Here is a 19,540-nt window from a genome sequence, read left to right as displayed (position 1 = left end):
TTACTGAACAGCAGTGAATCAAGTCTAATGCAACAGGAAGACAGGAGGGAGAGGTCAGTCTGTGTGCTCCTGTTCTGTTCATCCTCTGACAATTCTGCAGGATGTTGACATGATCCGCCCGTGTGCTGTGTTGCTGCTGCTGCATGAATGCACAAACAAATGTGAAAATCACTCCTCTCTCTCTTCTCTGTGTATGCGTGCATGCTTGTTCTGCCGCTGCAATGTGACTCGATGCATGTGCACGCTCAACAAATTATGGTTATGCACAAGAGCACTAACATTCAGATGCAGTCCTGCACTGGTGGACATATACATTTACACAATCCTTATTAGACTCCCCAAATACCTGTGGACTTTAAGTCGATGTCATCTCTCCCTGCCTGGGATTGCACTCATACAAGATTGGTGATCGGATGGATTTAGAGTGGATTTTATGTCTCTTCACGTTTGGACTCATAAACCCAGCTCAGGGCATAAATACCCCCAAGTTCTTAAATCATACTTTAGGAAATTAAATGTTCCCCCATAGTACAGAAAATTCCTGAGCATTAGTGAGACAGATTTGGGCTTTTGTTCTGAGCCAGCTTCCACACAGCAGCCAAATCAGTGCACTTTTAACCCCTAATAGCATCTCGCACAGAGCAAACTCATTCATACTGGATTTATATTGACTTGATTTTCTTTCTGAGGTAACACACATGCCATCATATTAATGTCTCTATATTAGAAAATAATAATTTTAACTGGCATATACATTCACTCATCTTTTTGTGTTATAAACACACCTTTACCTCCTTTTTCACCATTTCCTTTGTTTTATTACTTTTTTAGAGAAGATGATGTTTTTATTGTCTTGATGATGTGGACTCTTCCTGGTCTTGCATCACGTGTGTTTCCAGTGCTGCTGCCCAGCATCTTAAATTAGACTCTTCTCCTGGGTTTTCCATGTGGGTGTAGAAACGGTGGGCCGCTGAAAGGATCTGGCAAAGCTCATGATGGGATAAGCTGCACCTGTTCCTCTGGGCAAGAGCTAAAACAGGATGCAGCAGCACCCCGCTGCACTTAAATATTCACACAAACACATAATTATCCTGAAAGAAATGCAAAGCAAATGTTATCATCTATGAAGGCTTCATGCTTTAAATTAGCATTTTATATTTATATTTATTATCTTGATCCCATCGACACGCTACACTGTGTGTCTCTGTGCATAATCAGACAGAAACACAGAAGTGTGCCTTTCCATCAGGCTGAAACTAATTCAGTTTGCCTTTAATACACCCGGAGAGGAGGAGGAGTGAGAATGGTGACTAAATGTGCGTCTGGTGAACTGTAGCGGTGGTTTTGGCCGCGCATGTTTAACTTCTGCTTCGTTTGGAATAAAATCTGTTACACACTCAGTGTTTGAATGCTGCCTTCTTTAGTATGTACAAATATCCACACTACTTGGACTCAAAACCATCTACACTCGCCAATCTTTCATGCTGTAGTTTAATATCCAGTTTGTTAAATCTATTCAGATGCTCCTTCTTTTTGATTTAGTTTGCTACCTGATTGCACTGCTCTTGGATAAAGCTCTGTGACGTGCTTCTAAAGATTTACAGACCACCTAAAGTATGACAAACCCCCACTGAGAGGAAGCTCGTCCTCCTGAGTCTTAATAGCAGGAGGTAGAGAGAGGAGGACGAGTAGGAGAAGAAGTTAAAGCCTGTGGTAAATGTGTCAGTCTTTCCGTAGTCAACTGAAAAAGCTGACGCATTTAATGTCAGCCGGTGTCTTTTTCCAGGCGAGGAATTCTGGTCAGATCTGTGCGTTTAAGGACCTGCTGCGCTGTGGCTTATGGACGTGAGAGCAGCTCAGTGTAGCAGCTCTGGAAGTGCACGTCAGGAGAGCAGCAGGGAAGCAGACTGAGGAGTGGAATTCATGTGGCCACAGAGAAAGAAGTCTGGTTTAGAATGATGTGAAATGTGTGGTTAGTGGCATCTGCACACATGGTAGACTTACACATCCAGCCTTGCAGAAAAACAAGCTGATGCATGTTGCTGCGGGGGCGCGCTCGCCCTTGTAGCCTGGTTTGTCTGTTTTCGTCATTGGAGGTTAATGAATGATGCGTTCTGATGCTGCGTGTATATTAAGATTCTCTTGTGCCAGCGGGATAACTTTGTGTATAACAGAGATCACATGACCTGCTGCTGTCTGTGTCTCTTACAGCTGTGGGCATCCAGATGAAACTGGAGTTTTTTCAGAAGAAATTCTGGACGGCAAGCCGACAGGTACAAATGCATAACACAGAATCTGCACATGTGAAATGCAGAATAACCGCGTGCAAGCTCAATATAAAAACTGTAACTAATGTTGTTTATGTTTGTTTATGTTTGAATGTAGAAAAAATATTTCACATTTGATGAAATGTCCATAATAACAATTTGAAACTTCACACAAAAGGTCGTCGGTCTGTCCAATTAAATTTACTATCCATTAGTTTTCCCATGCCGCAAGTCTTTTTTTTTTTTTTTTTGCCTGTCCCGTTTGGCTCTTTTGCATCAGAATTATTGTCTAAAGGCGAAGAAAGATGCCCAACGGATTTTCTTTACCAAATTGACCATCCCAGCTTTGCCGTAATGGTCCATTTGATTCACCTTTTATTATTTATTTTATTTTCACTTGCTGAATATGGGACAGACTTGACTGGGGGAAAGAAAAGGGAGAAAGAAAGAGGGAAAGAAAAACAGTTGAGAAGAGGGACGGGGGAGAAGGGCAAAAAACAAAAACCAACAGAATAAGCAGAAAAAAACAAACAAACAAAAAAACATATATCGATCACCTGTTGAGAAAGAAAAAAGAAAACAAGCAGAAGAAAACGAGAGTAATAGAATAAACAACATCACAATGATCTATGTGAATATAACAGTAAATACAAAATATTAAACATTATTGTGCAGCACGTAAGATCGACAGCACAGTGTGCTTTGAGGTAGGAGCCAAAAAGGGTGTAGTTTGTGTGTGTGAGCACCCGTGTGTACACCTGTGAGCATGGACGCGCTTGTTTTTTAAAAGGTTCCTTGGCATGCACGCCATTTTCCCATGCCGCAAGTCTTTAAAGGTTTTCCGTTGCCAAAGGGGATTTATGTTAGATATAATTTTATTTTATTTTCGAACATGCAAATATAACTGAAATAACAACAGAAAAAAACAAAACAAACAAACGTAAAAATCATCAAGTTTTCATGTAGATATCTTTGCCTACAGAATGCGTGTGCTCGAAAAGGAGCAGGATGACGTTTACACTTTTCTTGTTCCTACCCCCTTATTTCAAATCTCATTGCTTACACATCCATATCCAGGATTCAACATTATTTGATCATACATGGTTAACTATGTACAAGTGTAACACATTGAATATACACAAATAAAAACCATTTTCAGCACGTAAACCAGAACAACAACAACAAACTACATTTTTACATAAACTAACCACCCTCTCTATAACAGCCGCTCAGTCTCTGAGCTTGTTTTATATCTATGTGACAAACACCTTAATAAACACTTAAGGTTGGGTTACTCAACCAGCCTGAATATTTGACACATGCAAACATCACTTTTCCTTTTACAGTGTGCAGCATTAGATGGGAAGTGCTCCATCAGCTGTGATGATGAGGTCAGTTTGTTTTCATTTTCACAGTCGACCCTTCGTGAATCTTACGACTCTCTAACACATATTTCTGTTTTACAGAATATTAACTGCTACTTAATCGACAACAATGGCTTCATTCTGGTAGCAGAGGACTATACTTTGGTGAGACATGGATGAAAGAGCGTGCACAGCCTCTTTTTGTCACAGTTATACATTTCATTTGGATTTCACTGCAAACAGAAAATTGAATCCATCGTGCACCTGGTCATCTCCACCCTGGATGTGCGTCCCTGTGAAAAACCGTTGCTCAAAAAAATTAAGGGAACACATCATGACAGCATAACAGCAAGTCGGTGATACTTCAGGGCTATCAGTCTGTGAAGAAGGATTAACGACTGTGTGTCAGTTTCACCTGGTTTGGTGCAAATGAAAGGTTTTTACAGGCAGCAGCCGTGGATCATTGCTCCCACTAATTCCTCTTAACGTGTCCTTGTCACTGTAGCATGAGACCAATAGTTAGTCCACATTCTCCAGGATGGCTCGTCCATATGTGCTGTCACACAGGTTTTGCTGGCTCCCAGCACTCCCAGTTGTGTGGGGGGATATCAGGAGATGGGCCATTACACAATAAGAGCTCGACATCAACCCAGCAGCACGACCGTGATCTGCTCCTCCGTGCGAGGAGGAACAGGAGCAGCTCTAAAAATGACCTCCAGCAGGCCACTCGTGTGTTTCTGACCAAACAGAGTCATTTGCACCAAAGCAGCTGAAATTAATTCATACTTTATGTTTCCTAACTGTATATATCGATATCACTGGCATGTAACTAACTTTGTAATATATCGTAATGATCAGTTTTTTTGAGCAGTGTAATTTTCTTTCTGCGTCTCACACAGAATATCGTCCCTTTGACTGCTCACAGTGAGACATGCTGCTGCTCTCGCGTAGACTCGACCCTCTGCTTAGCTGTCACCAGACATGCTGTCACTCTGACTCTGCCTCATGCAGAAACCAGTCCGCTGGCTGTCACTGCCCTTGCCTTACCCTGCATGTTCTTTTCATGCGTATCTCACTTGCAGGCTTCTGTGCTTTATTGTAACTTAATTTGGATGTGGCAGAGCTTTCAGGCTACCAAATGTCACCATTTTTTAATAACAGTATTACATGGTGACAATGTATTTGACTAATAAGGTAACAATGTGAATTATAAAATGTTGCATTGAATGTGTGAACAGCTTTGACTATCAGGTTGTTATTTTGTTACTAGGCAGAGGTTATATAGGCTGAGTCACATTTTCTGCCCCACAGAGTCGAGAAAATTAGAATAAGGAAGAATGATGGTGAGAATATATCACAGTACTCTTTAGCAAGAAAATGCCATATTTTTGTGTAGACCAAGGCATCCAATACTTTCAGGACTGAGAAACATTCAGTAGTAAAAGAGTTTAAAACACATAAAATAAGAAAATATGTTAGATGCAGTTTTTCTGAAATCCCGGGCAGAAGGTTTTGCAAGGAGCGAGTGCGTAGCGTTCAAAAATGCTAGCTCAGGGCGTAAATCTCTTCCGTGTTACGAGACATATACACCAGCCTGTGTTCACCAATACACGGATTCATGACAGAGTTGGCTGCATAAAGAACATGTGACTCCAGCAAAAGTGCCGCCTGGCAGTTTGTCAGTGTCAGAGGAAAGCTGCTCCTCACCACGGACTAATCCATACCAGCCTTTTCTATTTACTGATGATTTCACGTTTAGGATTTGTGACAATTAACACACAGAGACAACTGGAAAGAAAGATAATGTGATGTTAAAGGTAAGACACACCTGGTGGTGGGAATATTTATTGCTTTTGTTTTTTCCATAAGTTTCTTTGTGGAGAATGATCAAATCAAATCAAATCAAATCAAATCAAATTGTATTTGTCACATACAGTCATACACAGTACGATATGCAGTGAAATGCTTACACAGCTGCTCGTGACCTAAAGAAAAAAAGAAAAGGCTATGAAAAAGATAGGAAATAAATATGAAAATAAAAAGGGTAAATTTAACTAGGAAGGAATAAAATAAAATAAAATATAAAAATTACAACACAAATTAGAATGAAGGGTAAATTTAACTGGGAAAGAATAAGATAAAATATATAAATTAAAGTTGAAAATAAAATAACTGTACATCAAAATACACAGTATAGAAATATATAAGAATGTATGAAGAAATATAAATATATATATATATATATATATTTATATATATATATATATACACAATAACAGCAGCTGTACAAGTATTAACTGGAAATGAAGAATATAATGTCCAGTGTTGTCCACATTATTTAGTGTCTTTGTTTTGTAATGCAGCAGGATTATGAGGCTTGAAAACCTCGACTTGTCATGTGACTTTGCACTACAGTTACCTGACTTCAGTCCCTGTGACAATTCATAAAGGTGACATGGACAAGCAGGTTTTCTGTTTTTCTTTTCTGATATTTTAGAAAAGAACTGACGAACTAAAATAATTTCCAGGTCAGTCGGTAAAGAAGATACGTTTAGTTCCAGGGTTTGGGTGCAAAAAGGATCCAGCTACTACTAATTTTTACAATTTACATTTAAATGAACATAAAGACTTTATTCTGACTTCTTTTTGTTCTCAGACCGGGAATTTCTTTGGTGAAGCAGAAGGGGCTGTGATGAATAAGCTTCTGCAGATGGGCTCTTTCAAGAGGTAAGTATTTCAAAGTGCATGTGTGTGTGTGTCTGAGGGTGTGTGTGTGTGTGTCTGAGGGTGTGTGTGTGTGTGTCTGAGGGTGTGTGTGTGTGTGTGTCTCAGGGTGCACTTGAACATGCCAGCTCAAGTGCACGCATGAGTGTGAGTGTTTGCATGTGTGTAAATGTATGTACATCATATCAGGGAGGCTGCAGGATGAGAGCACGTCTCCTCATGCTGACAGCTCTTAACTTGGCCAATCACGTTGAGCTTTTCTGAGCTGAACTCCGACCCCTCACTCAGCAAAGTTCTCCATTAGGGGATTACAGCAAATCTTTCCCTGAAACAAAAGAATTAGGACAAAACCTGAAGTCACACACACACACACACACACACACACACACACACACACACACACACACACACACAAGTATTAGACTTGTTGCAATGCTGTGTGTCCTGGAAAACGCCGAGAGCAGTGGGTGGCAACATTCTGCAATTAATTTGGAAATCTAATCCAAGAGGATACCTTTCCTAATTTCACAGAGTAGGAATGCCAAACAGACACACACTGAAACTGCCCCGTGGCGTCATGTGTGCAATCTGAACTGAGTTGCACATCTCGTCACACAGAAGCTTATGGCCACGTTTACGTCTCCACCACAACACCGCAGCCGGGCCGTTCTTCAGGACGTGGGCGAAGAGATTTGTGCTGAGCTGTCTCAGTGTATAAAAATCACGGGTGACAAATTATCACACGAGGAGACAACCACGCCTGTGTGTCATAGGGATGAACATCAAAAGCTGACAGCAAATAGTTTACAGATCCACCCATAAAAACAAACAGGCCTACAAGTGCTTTCACTGAATACTTAATGTCGGCTGACGAGGGATTGTTTAGAATCGAGGTCGACGTCTGATGAAGGAATAATGTGACTCGTGTTGGTGAAGTATTAGCGTGATGAGTAACAGAGCCCTCAGATCTTCACACTAATGAATCCAGTGTGATCTGTCCTAACCCAGCGCCATCTGTAAACTGTTAATGTGCCTTTTCTTTTTTGTTAATGACATTTTAAAGTGGACGACTTAAAGATGAAACCAACTGCCAGCCTGAATTTATCGGTCGGCACGGAGACGCTGCATGAAGATAAATGCACGGGAATTATTTTTAGTTCCCTTTGCATCCTCTCCATCTTTCCAAGCAGGAGAAAGAGAAATCCATAAACAGTGATGTTGTGCTGAGAAAATGAAGAGTATTCGTACACACCCACACTGACACAAAGTAATCACACAAACTCAGATTTTTGCACTGGTCTGAATTTGCTGCTAACGCTATTATGTGGCCTGGCTTAGTGCTAATTGGTTCCTGGCGGTGTGCTGGAGCTGTGTGTCACCCGTACTGGTTTGAACATCGCCCAGGGCTGCGGATATACTGGGCCCGCTCAGACATCACACACATACTTGGACGTTCACACACAAAGCACTGTCAAGCATACAGGAACTTGTCCAAAGGCTATAAGAACAGTGTCCAGTGTGTGCGTGTTTGTGCAAGTTAGAAACGCCTTCAATAACCTCACCCAGACAGACCTAGATCTCACACCCTCAGGGTCTGCTAAGCCTCTAAATCCTCTGTGATCCCCCCAATATCCCCAAATCATCTACACACACACACACACCTTCCTACATCACTTTGAGGAACCTCTCAGGAAGCTCTCGGCTTTCACATGCTTTCCTTTTCCCATTCTTGCCACATCCATCCAACATATTATTGGTAGGCAAAGGAGCAGTTATAGCAGAGATGGGATCTTTTCTTCCTGCTCCCACACAGCAAAAGGCCCCACAGGCACATAATACCAAAGAGAGTGTGTGAATCAAGACTTATATCACCCTATCAGGGCTGCGTTGTCCCAAAATGATTTAGCTGATCTCTATCTCTGATATTCTGGTTCATTCTCTATTTTGTTTTTCTATCTTTGTGTCTGCAGGGTGACTCTATATGACTACCAGGCTCTATGCTGGGTCTATTCAGAGAGTAGCGACAGTGGACGCACGCTGTTGGACGTGAGCCCTGCAAATGTTTTGAAGCCTCTTTGTTTGTAATCCATGCAGAGCTGGGCCTACATGTGTCTGATATCTGTGTCTTCTCTGTAGCCCTACTTCGCTTTCTTCTCAGCTGTGAAGTGGATTCTGACTGAGCTTGTCATGTAAGACTTTGTGTGCATGTCTGTTTCTAATAACATGCGTTTGCTGCATGTATGTCCTTTTTAGATTAAACGTGTGTTTGTGAGTACGAACTGTATGTTTGTTTACGAGTGTCTCCACATGCACGTTGACATGATCCTCGGTGATCATGAGCAGTAATGGCTACCTGATGTTTCCTGTGGTGCCACGTTGTGGTTTTGGAGTCTTCCTGGGTGGTCTGTTGTTGCCTCAGTGCATCATGGGAGGATTGATCTGTCAGTGTTCATTCTACAGTCTGTCATAGTGAAGACGTGTTTTTGTGTTTACGTTTTTGTTCTTCTGCTGAACCGATGTCACTGCGTAGAAATGAGCACAAACCACATTAAACTCTATAATGTGCATGAATATTGTAAGTGTTCATTTTCAGTTCATGCTGATGTGCTGTTCTCTAAAATATAGTCTTTTATAGAGTTCAGGTTAAATTGTAATGGAAACTGAACATGAAAAGAGGTTGTCTGTAGATATTTATTTACTTTCACTTTTAAAGTTATAATTTGCAGAATTACACAATTTAACGCTCTCTGCTGTGCAGAGAAACCATTTAGTATGCAGTACATATTATATTACACAGACATACATGTTATATAAGCATGTGTTGGATATGATTATCGCTGATGTCATCTCCCTGTTTAGATTCCTGGTTGAGTTCAACTTGTACAGCTGGTGGTACTCTGACCTCACCGCTAAAGGTACGAGCGATCTCTCTGGGATGTGCTTGATCTCCGGCTTTCCATCTAAACAGCACTCACACATGCACATGCACTGTACCGCTGTCTCAGTTAGAACAATGTTGGACAAACTGCAATCTTTGTAATGATATATTTTTAAATAAAAAACACTCAAATCTATTATAAACAAATCTGCTGCGTTTTAAAAGAATTCATACAAAATGCAAACTTTAATATAATTTAGTCAGTAAAAGGTTATTATTATTATTATTATTATTATTATTATTATTATTATTATTAATGATTATAATCAAAAGCTAGAAAAATAATTTACTAATCAGCTGACGAGTGGCTCAGAATTTATTTTAAATTTCTGTTGCATATATTTAAACTAATATTGTCACTTCCCATATGGAAAAGATATATATAAATCTTATAAAGTTTGTATCTGTCTTGTGTGAAACTTGTATGAAAAGCATACAAGAGTGAAAACAGATATAAGATCCCTTGAAAAATTATATAATGAAACTTGTATGTTTTGGATACTTACTAAAACAATATATGAAAGTAATGAGAAAGTGGCCACTTTCATGAGTAAATCATGTAAGCCTTATATGATTTACTCATGAAAGTGGCCACTTTCATGAGTTAAGTCATATAAGTTTTTACTATTTCTTTTCCATATGGGTTAAGCCTGATCATTTGTGATTTTTTATTTGTTTTGAATTTTAAATGTTAAAAAAAAAGGATTGGATAATCGAGCAGCTGTTTTAACAGAAACAACAACATATTCTCATCAACATATTAGAGAAAAATCAAACACATTGTGTAGCAAGGAAAACTGAGTTAAACTACCTCAGACTGTAAAATAGCTTCACGTGTAGATTTTCTATTTTAATTTTCAGTCTGATCTTTCCTGCAAAACAGAGAAAAGAGTCGCAGTTAAAAATGCGTCTTTTTCACTGAAAATCCTCCTTTTTTCCTTCCGTTGCTCTTTTCGAAAGAAAAAAACGTGACGCACTGCTTTATACTGATGTTTGAGTTCACAGGGGACAACACTGCATACAGAGTAAACATCCAACGTCCTCACCACTGGCCTCGCGTCTTCATCTTCACCATCTCCCCTCCATTTCCTTTTGGTCTGAGTCAGTGTGACCACTGGAAAAACAGAATAAAGCGGCGCAATCCAAAAGCTAAAAGCAAGAAAAGAGAAAAAAGCAAAACAGACCATTACCTCGAGTGACCTCAGAGTTTTTGTATACATGTCTCTGTACACACAATCTTCTTTGTGCGTCCAGAGGGGTTTTTATGTGATCTTATGATCTGTAAGCTCTTATTGGTGATGGTGCCGTTTGGTAACACAAGAAAAAGGTCTCTCACGTGTCACCCAGTCGATCACGTCCTTTTCTCTGGTTGTATTTCATCCCTTTCTCTTTTTTGCTCCGTCGTACTCGCTTCCATGCAATCACACACATTCTCGTATGATCATTGCCAGGCTATGAATGCTGTGATTCCTCGTGCTTTATGGAGTGTCGGATACCGTTCGCCTGTTTGAAATGAAAGCCTCACTAAGCAGCATCATATTGGAGCATTAATTCTGCCAAAACTAATATGAAAATATTTAGTGTGTGAAACAGGGGGGAGAAAGAACCACAGAATGCTTTCCTTGCACACTTTAATCCTGAATGAAGTGAAGCTGCTCACCAAGCAGTCGAGACAATTTCACAGCTGGCTGGCCTCAGGTCTTAGCGCTTTCTATATCTTTGCACAATAAAGACGCAGGCCTGTGACACACGGCTGAAACACCATCGTTTAGCAGCCGTAACCCAATCTACACAACCTCTCGAGCTGAACTAATCCCAGACGTTTATACATGTAGGCTGCGTTCCTCACATGCATATAGTTTATTTACAGTGCAGTCTTTCTCACACACACACAATGAGTCGCGCTGCACTCCTGATTCTTAATAATCAAACCACAGCATCCAAATCACACACAATCACCCACGTTTACAAGCCTCTCTGCACAGATATGCAACGCGCTGCGACTCAGCTTTTAAACCGTTTCATGTTAAAAGAAAACACTACGTTTGGATGATGTCGACCATTTTTAAAAAAAGGTTTAATGACATTTCAAACCGACCGTTCTGCAGGGTCACTTCAAACCTCTGGGTGGCAGGAAAGTTCAAGCAATGCTGCGAGGACGCCTGGCCTAGATTTACATCGGAAATATTTGCAGCAGGACAAGAGACAGCTCTGGTGCAGAAACGCTGTTTTCTTTCAAACGTGAATATTTACATGGACGCGGCGTGTTTAGCCGTGTGTTTGCGTAACTCGTTGCGTAGCTATTATTTGATTTTGAAACGGGTGGTTCAAAGTTTCATCTCTGGCTGAATGTCTCGCTCATTCTCGCCGCCTTCTCTCTTTTCCCACCTCGCAGCTCAGAGGACGGGTCGGACCATGCAGGTACCGTGTGACACAGAGTACCCGGCCTTCATCTCCGAGAGGACCATCAAAGAGAACACCGGCAACATCGACTGCGACGGCTGCATCAAGTATGGGATGCACAGACACGTAAACATCAACGATAAGAGCCGCTGGTTATCAGCTGAATGATCCTGTTAGCTCTCATCGTGGCGACATATTTTTGTCTTTGTAATCCTGAATAATGAGAAGCACATTTAAATCATTTGTTGTCTGCTGAAAACGCTTTTATCCAGAGTAATCCATCAGACACACACAGTGAGCATTTTGAAATACGAGGCATTTAGAGATGAGGGAGAGAGGTGGAAAAAAGGCTTCCTTTAAAAATGGGAAAATGAGTGTGGTCCCCATTAACAATTTGGGCTTTTCTGTCAGGCAATTGTGGGGTGTTCTCTGGATCCCTGCAATGGGCCTTCATTGCTCCCAGCTGTGGAGCTGCCAGGGAGCTCAGAGCGCTGTGTGTGCGTCTCAGTGTGTTTGTGTGTGCGCTGTCGGTGCAGAGGGTCAGCGGGGTATCCTCCGCTTTCAGAGCCAGGACTGTGGTGTGGCTGGAGATACAGCGAGACCCTCACATAGAGACCCCCATGCCCAGCCACACATGCTCCAGAGAAGAGGGCATAATCTGCAATGATGATGGGATTAGCAGGAACAAGCTGTGTGCTCAGCAACATGCCGCCTTCAAACACATCTTTTTAAAACACGATGAATTTGACAAAGTAAAAAGTTTTTATTTCTCTTATATGGAAGTTTATAGCTCATATTTGTATTGGAGGTTATTGGCGATAAACATCTGTTTCAAGTTACAGCCTGACTGAAGCCTTTCTCTCATATTTTCATTGGGACACGTGTGTGTGCTTTATGCTCGAGGAAATATATCCTAAGCTCTCGCCTGCTAAACCTCTCTTTACTCTATTTTGACTCTTTGTGTGGATGTGTGTGTCGGATCTCGTACGTGTGCGCCCTGCTCCCCGATTAGTGTGACACAACGTAAGAAACATCAAGCCCTGGCGAGTGCTCTGGTAACTTAAGTGCCCCAATAAGATGATTTAACCTTTATTAATGCATCTGCAGCTTTTCTAGATGGTAACGTGAGATTCAGGACAAAGAGAGTGTCTCCAGCCGGAGAAGGTCTTCAGTGGGACCATTAGTGACAATAATCCTGGTTGTATATCTTCCAAAGACACATTTTCTCAACCATGAGGGACGATTCACGTCACCAGAAACAGAAAGAAAAGAAAGAAGCTTGCAGTGAGGAGCAGCTTCAGGTGTTCAGTTACAGTAAGACGTTGCTTAATCTGCTGGGATAGTACATGTTTCTTCTTAGGTTTTGGGCGTTTTTAATTCAGCATGAAAAATGGATTTTAATTCTGCAAATGCATTTAAAATAATTTTAAAGAAATTATAAAGTAATAATAAATAATCTTCCTTTCCAACTTTAGTGCCAGTATCCTCATCATATTTCACATCAACTTATCCAGAGCCCCCCCCTGTCAGATGCATGCAGTGGACTCATGTGTAAAAGGAGAATATTGGAATCACGGTGCTCGTTTTTCCCTAAAGTAACAGGAGACGTGGAAATAAAACGACAGCATTCCTCTTAAAACTCATCTGTTTGTTGAGATTTTCTTGGAGCGATTTCGACTCGATTAGTACGAGTTAAACTGCACACAGTAATTACTGGTCAGATTTTTCAACTGTGATGACAGATATTTCTGAAAACCATGCTGGACGTGCATTCATGGTTATGCGCTGCAGTTATTAAAACCTTAGAAAAACATTAACATTCTCGGCTGGACAGAAAAACAACATTTATCCGAACCTGTGCAGCGAATGATTTTTCCATGAAATGTACGAGGCTGCGTCCAGCTTGGAAACTATAGTGAAGCGTTACGAAATGTATTGTGAATTAGCATTATCTGTTTTTATATATATAGTTTTTTGGCCTTTTTTCAGTGATGCAGTGAAGACTGACAGGAAAGAGGAAGGAAAGGGCGGCAAAGGGCCACAGATCAGCCACCTGGGCTGGCCACTCTCAGCCACGCAGCACATGGTCGCCTGCTCATCCAACTAAGCTTGACCCATGAATTAGCATTATGTTATCATAAGTAACAAGATATCATTTAGCCGGGACAGTCGTTCATCCTTTCAGCTGTAGAAAGACGTGTTATGTTTTGTCGAAACTAAAAAGAAGTCAGTCTTTCTCCGACTGCACATGTCGTAATCCTTTCCTACAGTTCTCAGCTTTATATATCAAACTCTAGCGTTTTGTCTCCCACGTGAGGCTCCACATTGTTTAAAAGGTCGTCCGTTATTTTTCTCAGAGAAACATGTTGGATGTCCTTGTCTGTCTCCCCGCCAGCCAAAAAGTAGAGGCCACAGCGCTATGAGGCAACATTAACAACAAATTGTCTGTTACGCTATCTGTGTTTGTGATATGCATTGCTGTCTGTCACTTGTGTATCTGCGCACATTATACACATCAGTGTGTGTGTGCAGTGTGATGCTCCCTTTCCCAGCTCTGGGTATGTTCAAGGCCAGCAGATGTGCTGTCAGGATGTGTTTAAGTCTTTTCTCCAAAAACACTTGCTCTGCTTTCCATCAGCGGGCAGCGTGGACCGGACCGGCGCTGTGCAGGGGCGAGCACAGATTATTAAACATCAGCAGATCCTAATTCACCCTGATTGGAACTGGTTTGGCGTGTTTGCTGAGTTGGTTTGGTTTGGTTTGGCCGGTCGTGCTGGGATAAGTGTATTAAGTGCAGCGATTGGCACTCCTCAGGGACTGAAGGCTGTTTGTGGTCAGATTAAATTGGTCCTGGTATTGAATAAGTAAAGATGGAGATATTCCTGCACATATTGGGTCTGTTTTGATCTATCGGGTCTCTCCCTCTCTGTCTTTGTTCAAGCTCTCCTTCACAATAGTGAAGTGCGTTTGTGTATACAGTGTTTTTTACATCTGTGTGTGTTCACTCAGTCACACGTGCGTGTTTTCATATGTGTCTGATAAATGCTTCAGAGTGAATTCGATAAATCACCCAGCTGCAGCAAAGAGAGCACGGCAGAGAAGCAGGAGATCAAGAAAGAAAGGGTGATAGAAAGAAGAGATCATCTTTACGACCTCTCTTCTTAATAAAGCTTATCCACGGCCATAAATCACCGGCCAGGAGGCCGAGGCAAGGCCTGATCTCTCCGACCAGTAAAACACAGCCATGGGAAGCTGTAAGCACAAAAGTGTGGTTCCCATTTGTCTCCCTTTGGAGTGTTTTATATTCGGCAACACTTCATTGGTGCTTGCCTTGGATAGGGTACAACAAAGCCTTAAGAAAAGGAAAGGAAGAGAGCGAGGAAGAGGGGCGGATGGAGTGAGTTAGACAAGTATGTGTGTAAACTATGTGTGTGTACGCTGGTGTGAGTCTGTCTGTGTCGCTGTGTGCTTATTGACAGCTGGCGGTGAGATACTTCATGCTCTTGACATGCATCCAGTGGAGTCTCTTCAGAGTCCTTCTCTGCCAGGGGAGCAAGTGAAGACTCATAACACAAATCCCGTGACACACATGGAAATTTGCATCACACCCATGCTCCCTGACTGCCGGCCAGATCTCACTCTCAACTGTCTCTTGTTCCCTCTTCCTTTTCCATCTTTCTTTCTTCTTCTATCTGGCTGTGCTGTGATTGGCAGGTCCTTTGTGATTCAGCAGATCCCCAGCAGTAATCTCTTCATGGTGGTGGTGGACAACAAGTGTGACTGCAGCATGTTTGAGCCAATCACCATGGACCCCATCGAAATCATGTATATCCTTCGCTGAGGTGTGAGGGAGACGGTTGTGAGTATATGTATACGAATGATATTAAAGCAGGACATATAACAGCGACAGGGTTACGTGAAGCAGTTACAGTTACTAAAAGTGTGTCAATTCATCAAACGGCTTCAAATGTAACCAACTCTCCTAGGAGTCATCACCTCGCGTCAAACTTTATTGGGATTGAATAACTACACGAGTACGAGAGGATTGATTATTCTTTGGTTTTCAAACCCTGCTGAGATAAATATACATGTTGTCTTCTTTTCTTTTTACTCAACGTTTCTCCTCCATAACTTTCACAATTAGATTTTTTATAGTTAATTTCCATTGATTATGAATTCAAAACATTTTAAAGTAAGAAGTTTGTTTACACTCTACCTCGTGTGGGTACGCGATCTAATTGCTGTATGGGACAAGAACCAAAGCTGAGGCAATGAGACTTTCTTTTGGCTGTGTGAGTTTGGACTTTGTCACATGCCACGCTTTGATTGGATCTTGATCAACAGCAGACACAGCTAGCTCGGAAAGGCTGGAGACTGCAGGAACTTAATTTGTCACCACATAACTGGCTGAATTCTCCTACAATGTGCATTTCTTTGAAATTTTATGCACTACAGTCACGCTGTGTATACATGTCCACCAGTGTTTATTTTGTTGTGGGGCGCTCACTGTAGCATGCTGTTTTGTTGCTGTGCAACAAAGGAAACCTCATCAAACATCGCTCAGAATTGGCTCTTGTTTCACTTTTACTCTGCACACACACACACACACACACACACACACACACACACACACACACATACACACACACACACACACACACACACACACACAAACATTCCTTTTGAATTCAAACGAGAAATACAGCAGCAGTAATGCTGAGTGCACATGTTCTCTAGTATTGCCTTAACTCCAACTGCACATAATGAATCTCTGAAGTGCGAAAGATTGAAGATGCAAAAGGACAGGAGGCGCCCAGACACCTGCCACCCTTTTCACCCAGAGGTACAAATACTGCAACGTACAATAACTCACTATAAGTCCTGCTTCGTACACCTCTGATTCAAACATATCTGTTCCCATAACGCCCCTCTCTCTCTCTAGGAAAACTCCATGGAGTGTGGGGGAGCTGTGAATCTTACCCAGTCTCTCGCTACGACGCTGCTCTGCCTACTTGTGGCGTTGCTCCCCAGGTGACCAGAGCTGACCATGCCTCTCCACTGAGAACTTTACTTGGCTTGGATTGGCTCGGCATGCAAAAGAGTCGCAATGATGCCACCGAAAAAAACAAAAAAACAAAACACACTCCTGTCCCGTATAAAGTTGTGCCCAATTTCAACTCACCACCTACACAGTCCCTAGCCCTGATGTGCCATCCTACACGGTGAATATCTGAAAGGATTAATAATGGATACAGCTGCTAAGTAGTAATAAATAAGGTGCTTGAGCAATATCACGTGACCTGCGCAGAGGTTTTTGAGGAGACAAAGTTTAGCATCACATAGTAATAATGCTGACAATGCACTCAGTAGCTTAACAACTGCACAAACCCACAGACACGAGCACCACAAAGGTCAGTCCTTTCAGGTAGCAGTAATGGGCTGGGTCTGTAGCTGGGCTTGGAACTGGGTATTAAAGCCACGTAACACCCACACGGATAAAGACAGATACACATGGCCAACTTTGACTTTTTATGAAGATAAAAAAAGAAAACACAGATAATACTGATGATGATTATATGTGGCTGGGTTGTAATGAAATGTCTGTCTGTTAATATTTCTTTTTCCACAATGAGAAAATAAAGAGTTCTAGTGTATGTATATAAAAATATATTGTAACAAAAGAGTCTTATTTATGATTTGCAAGTGGTACCCATAAACTGTGACTATGAGATGTCTGAGTCCTCTGATGTGAGTGGTTGTTAATATTTGAGCTTTGCCTTATTAAACAACATTGGTCCTGTTTATGTACTTTTGAAATAAAATGATGTTAAAAAATTTATGTGGTTGTCAAAAGCTATGTTGTCGAAAGGAGCTTGGCGTGGCAGATATTCATTAAAACACTAGATGAAATATGAATCATTACTTTTCTTATATTGCGCTGTTGTTTTTGGCAGATATGACTGATTAATGCAGAGTCTGCTCTTGGTCTGGGAAATATTTGGCTGCTTTGTGACCTCCCCATAAACAGAGATGCAGCAACCGTGTGTGTGTGTGTGTGTGTGTGTGTGTGTAATTGCATGTTCATCTGGTGTTTCACTGTTTCATTCACGTACCCCCTCTGCCCCAGAGGCTCATCCTCCCGTTCAGAGAAACAATAAAGACCAAGACACTGCAATGGAAGACCAACCACAACAACCATCTGTATCTGCTTAGAAATAGAGCAGGGAATTGCACAGGAACAGAGACTTTTCTGACACACACACATGTACGCATACATGCAATAACACAATTTTTCGAGTAGTGCAAAGAGAGACACATATGCATGTGTTATGCTGTAGTTTAAATAAAAAGCAACAAAGACGTTTTCGGTGCCGGTCAGAGGAAGCTCTGCTGTGGCCTCCATATCAACACCGAGGTCCCTGTGGTCAACAACGGGACGTGCTTCATCTCCCTCTCGTTCCCCGCCTCTCAACGAGCCTGTTCTGTGAAGCTCCAGTGGCGAGGTAATGCTCAGCGTCCTGGTGGTCAGTGTTGGGGAGTAACGGAATACATGTACCGCCGTTAGTATTTAAAATACAAAATATGAGTAACTGTATTCCGTTACAGTTACCGTTTAAAAAGGTGGTATTTAGAATACAGTTACTTTGTTGAAATAAATGGATTACACGGCGGTACTTCCCTGTTTCATGTTGTGGCGGGTCAGGACTGTTTGGGTTTTGTTTGACAGCTACGTTCTGTTGTTCCAGGCGGCAGCGTTACGGTTGCCATGGTTACAGGGTGACGCTCTCTCTCTGCGTGTTTCCTGGGTGAGAGAGGCCTTTTTGTTGTTGTTGTGCTAAGCTAACAGGCAGAATGCTACAGGTATAGCTCTAAAGAATGTAGCATCATGGGCAGTGTAGTCCGTGCTGCAGGGAGAATGGACTGTCATACCCGTTATGTGTCTGTGAGCGAGGGAGGGAGAAAAAGGAAAAGTACGAGCTGTCATCGAGCAGAAACGGGAGCTGGAAGCATGTAAATATAATAATAACCACTGCAGCCAAGAAGAGAGCCTGACGAGCCCAGCTGTAAGTAAGCTATTAAGACTCGACTGTACACCGTGTTCGTGTTTTCCTCTGAAACAATAAGTTCTGTTGGAGCAGCCTTTCAACGCCTCTCTCTGTCTCTGCTAGCAAAGTTGACCCAGACAACAAAGTAAAGCTAGTTTTCAGCTACGAGCCGACACAGAACCCACCGTATTAGCCAGAGGTCCCTTTACTACGGTTCGGAGCCGCGGACCTTCAGTAACAGTAGTAAATCACAGCAATAGTACATTCATGTAGTTGTAAACAGCATGATAATATATTAAGTAATCCAAAGTATTCAGAATACGTTACTCTCATTGAGTAACGTAACGGAATATGTTACAGAATACATTTTGGGGCATGTAATCTGTAATCTGTACTGGAATACATTTTAAAAGTAACCTTCCCAACACTGCTAGTGGTCTAATCTATTCTCCTCTGTTTAATTGAAGTCGTCCCTTCAGCAGAACTTTGTGACTTTAATCATTCCCAGTTCTCTTCCTCTCTCCCTGACTTGCTTGTGGGTCATTTATCACTGCATAATGGGATTGGAGCTGTTTTGGGTCAACACGCATCCAACCCAGTCTGTGATTCCTTCCTGTTTGCCAGATGAGTTATGGGAAAGTGTGTGTACAAAAGGCAGACTTGGGAAAGCTTTCTTCTTTCTGGGGTGTTGCCACAATGGCAGCCCTGTTGCCCCCTTCCTTGTTCCTGTGAGTGATAAATGTTCATCGGTGTTTTCTGTAAGCTATTTGCCCTCACGCTGATGGATACATGAGCCAT

General features: G+C 41.8%; 1 protein-coding gene across 2 annotated transcripts in view; it reads left to right on the top strand.

Moving 5' to 3' along the window:
• cacna2d3a (calcium voltage-gated channel auxiliary subunit alpha2delta 3a) overlaps positions 1–17,516 on the top strand; it is a 124,686-nt gene extending 107,170 nt beyond the window's left edge. For both annotated transcript variants that reach the window (XM_087834356.1, XM_087834355.1), the window contains 11 exons: positions 2,212–2,273; positions 3,614–3,658; positions 3,734–3,796; positions 6,288–6,358; positions 8,326–8,401; positions 8,492–8,544; positions 9,215–9,270; positions 11,689–11,803; positions 15,411–15,526; positions 16,460–16,539; positions 16,639–17,516. In XM_087834356.1, coding sequence (XP_087690482.1) covers positions 2,212–2,273; positions 3,614–3,658; positions 3,734–3,796; positions 6,288–6,358; positions 8,326–8,401; positions 8,492–8,544; positions 9,215–9,270; positions 11,689–11,803; positions 15,411–15,526; positions 16,460–16,539; positions 16,639–16,731 — 830 coding nt within the window. In that variant the 3' untranslated portion in view covers positions 16,732–17,516. The remainder of the gene's footprint in view (positions 1–2,211; positions 2,274–3,613; positions 3,659–3,733; positions 3,797–6,287; positions 6,359–8,325; positions 8,402–8,491; positions 8,545–9,214; positions 9,271–11,688; positions 11,804–15,410; positions 15,527–16,459; positions 16,540–16,638) is intronic.
• Positions 17,517–19,540: the final 2,024 nt, after the last annotated feature.

This window comes from Neolamprologus brichardi, chromosome 20 (assembly GCF_056152115.1).
Source record: "Neolamprologus brichardi isolate AB-2024 chromosome 20, ASM5615211v1, whole genome shotgun sequence".
In the NCBI taxonomy this organism is placed as follows: Eukaryota; Metazoa; Chordata; class Actinopteri; order Cichliformes; family Cichlidae; genus Neolamprologus; species Neolamprologus brichardi.
Note: the sequence above shows the minus strand (reverse complement) of the source record. Positions and strands in the feature narration are given on the sequence as shown.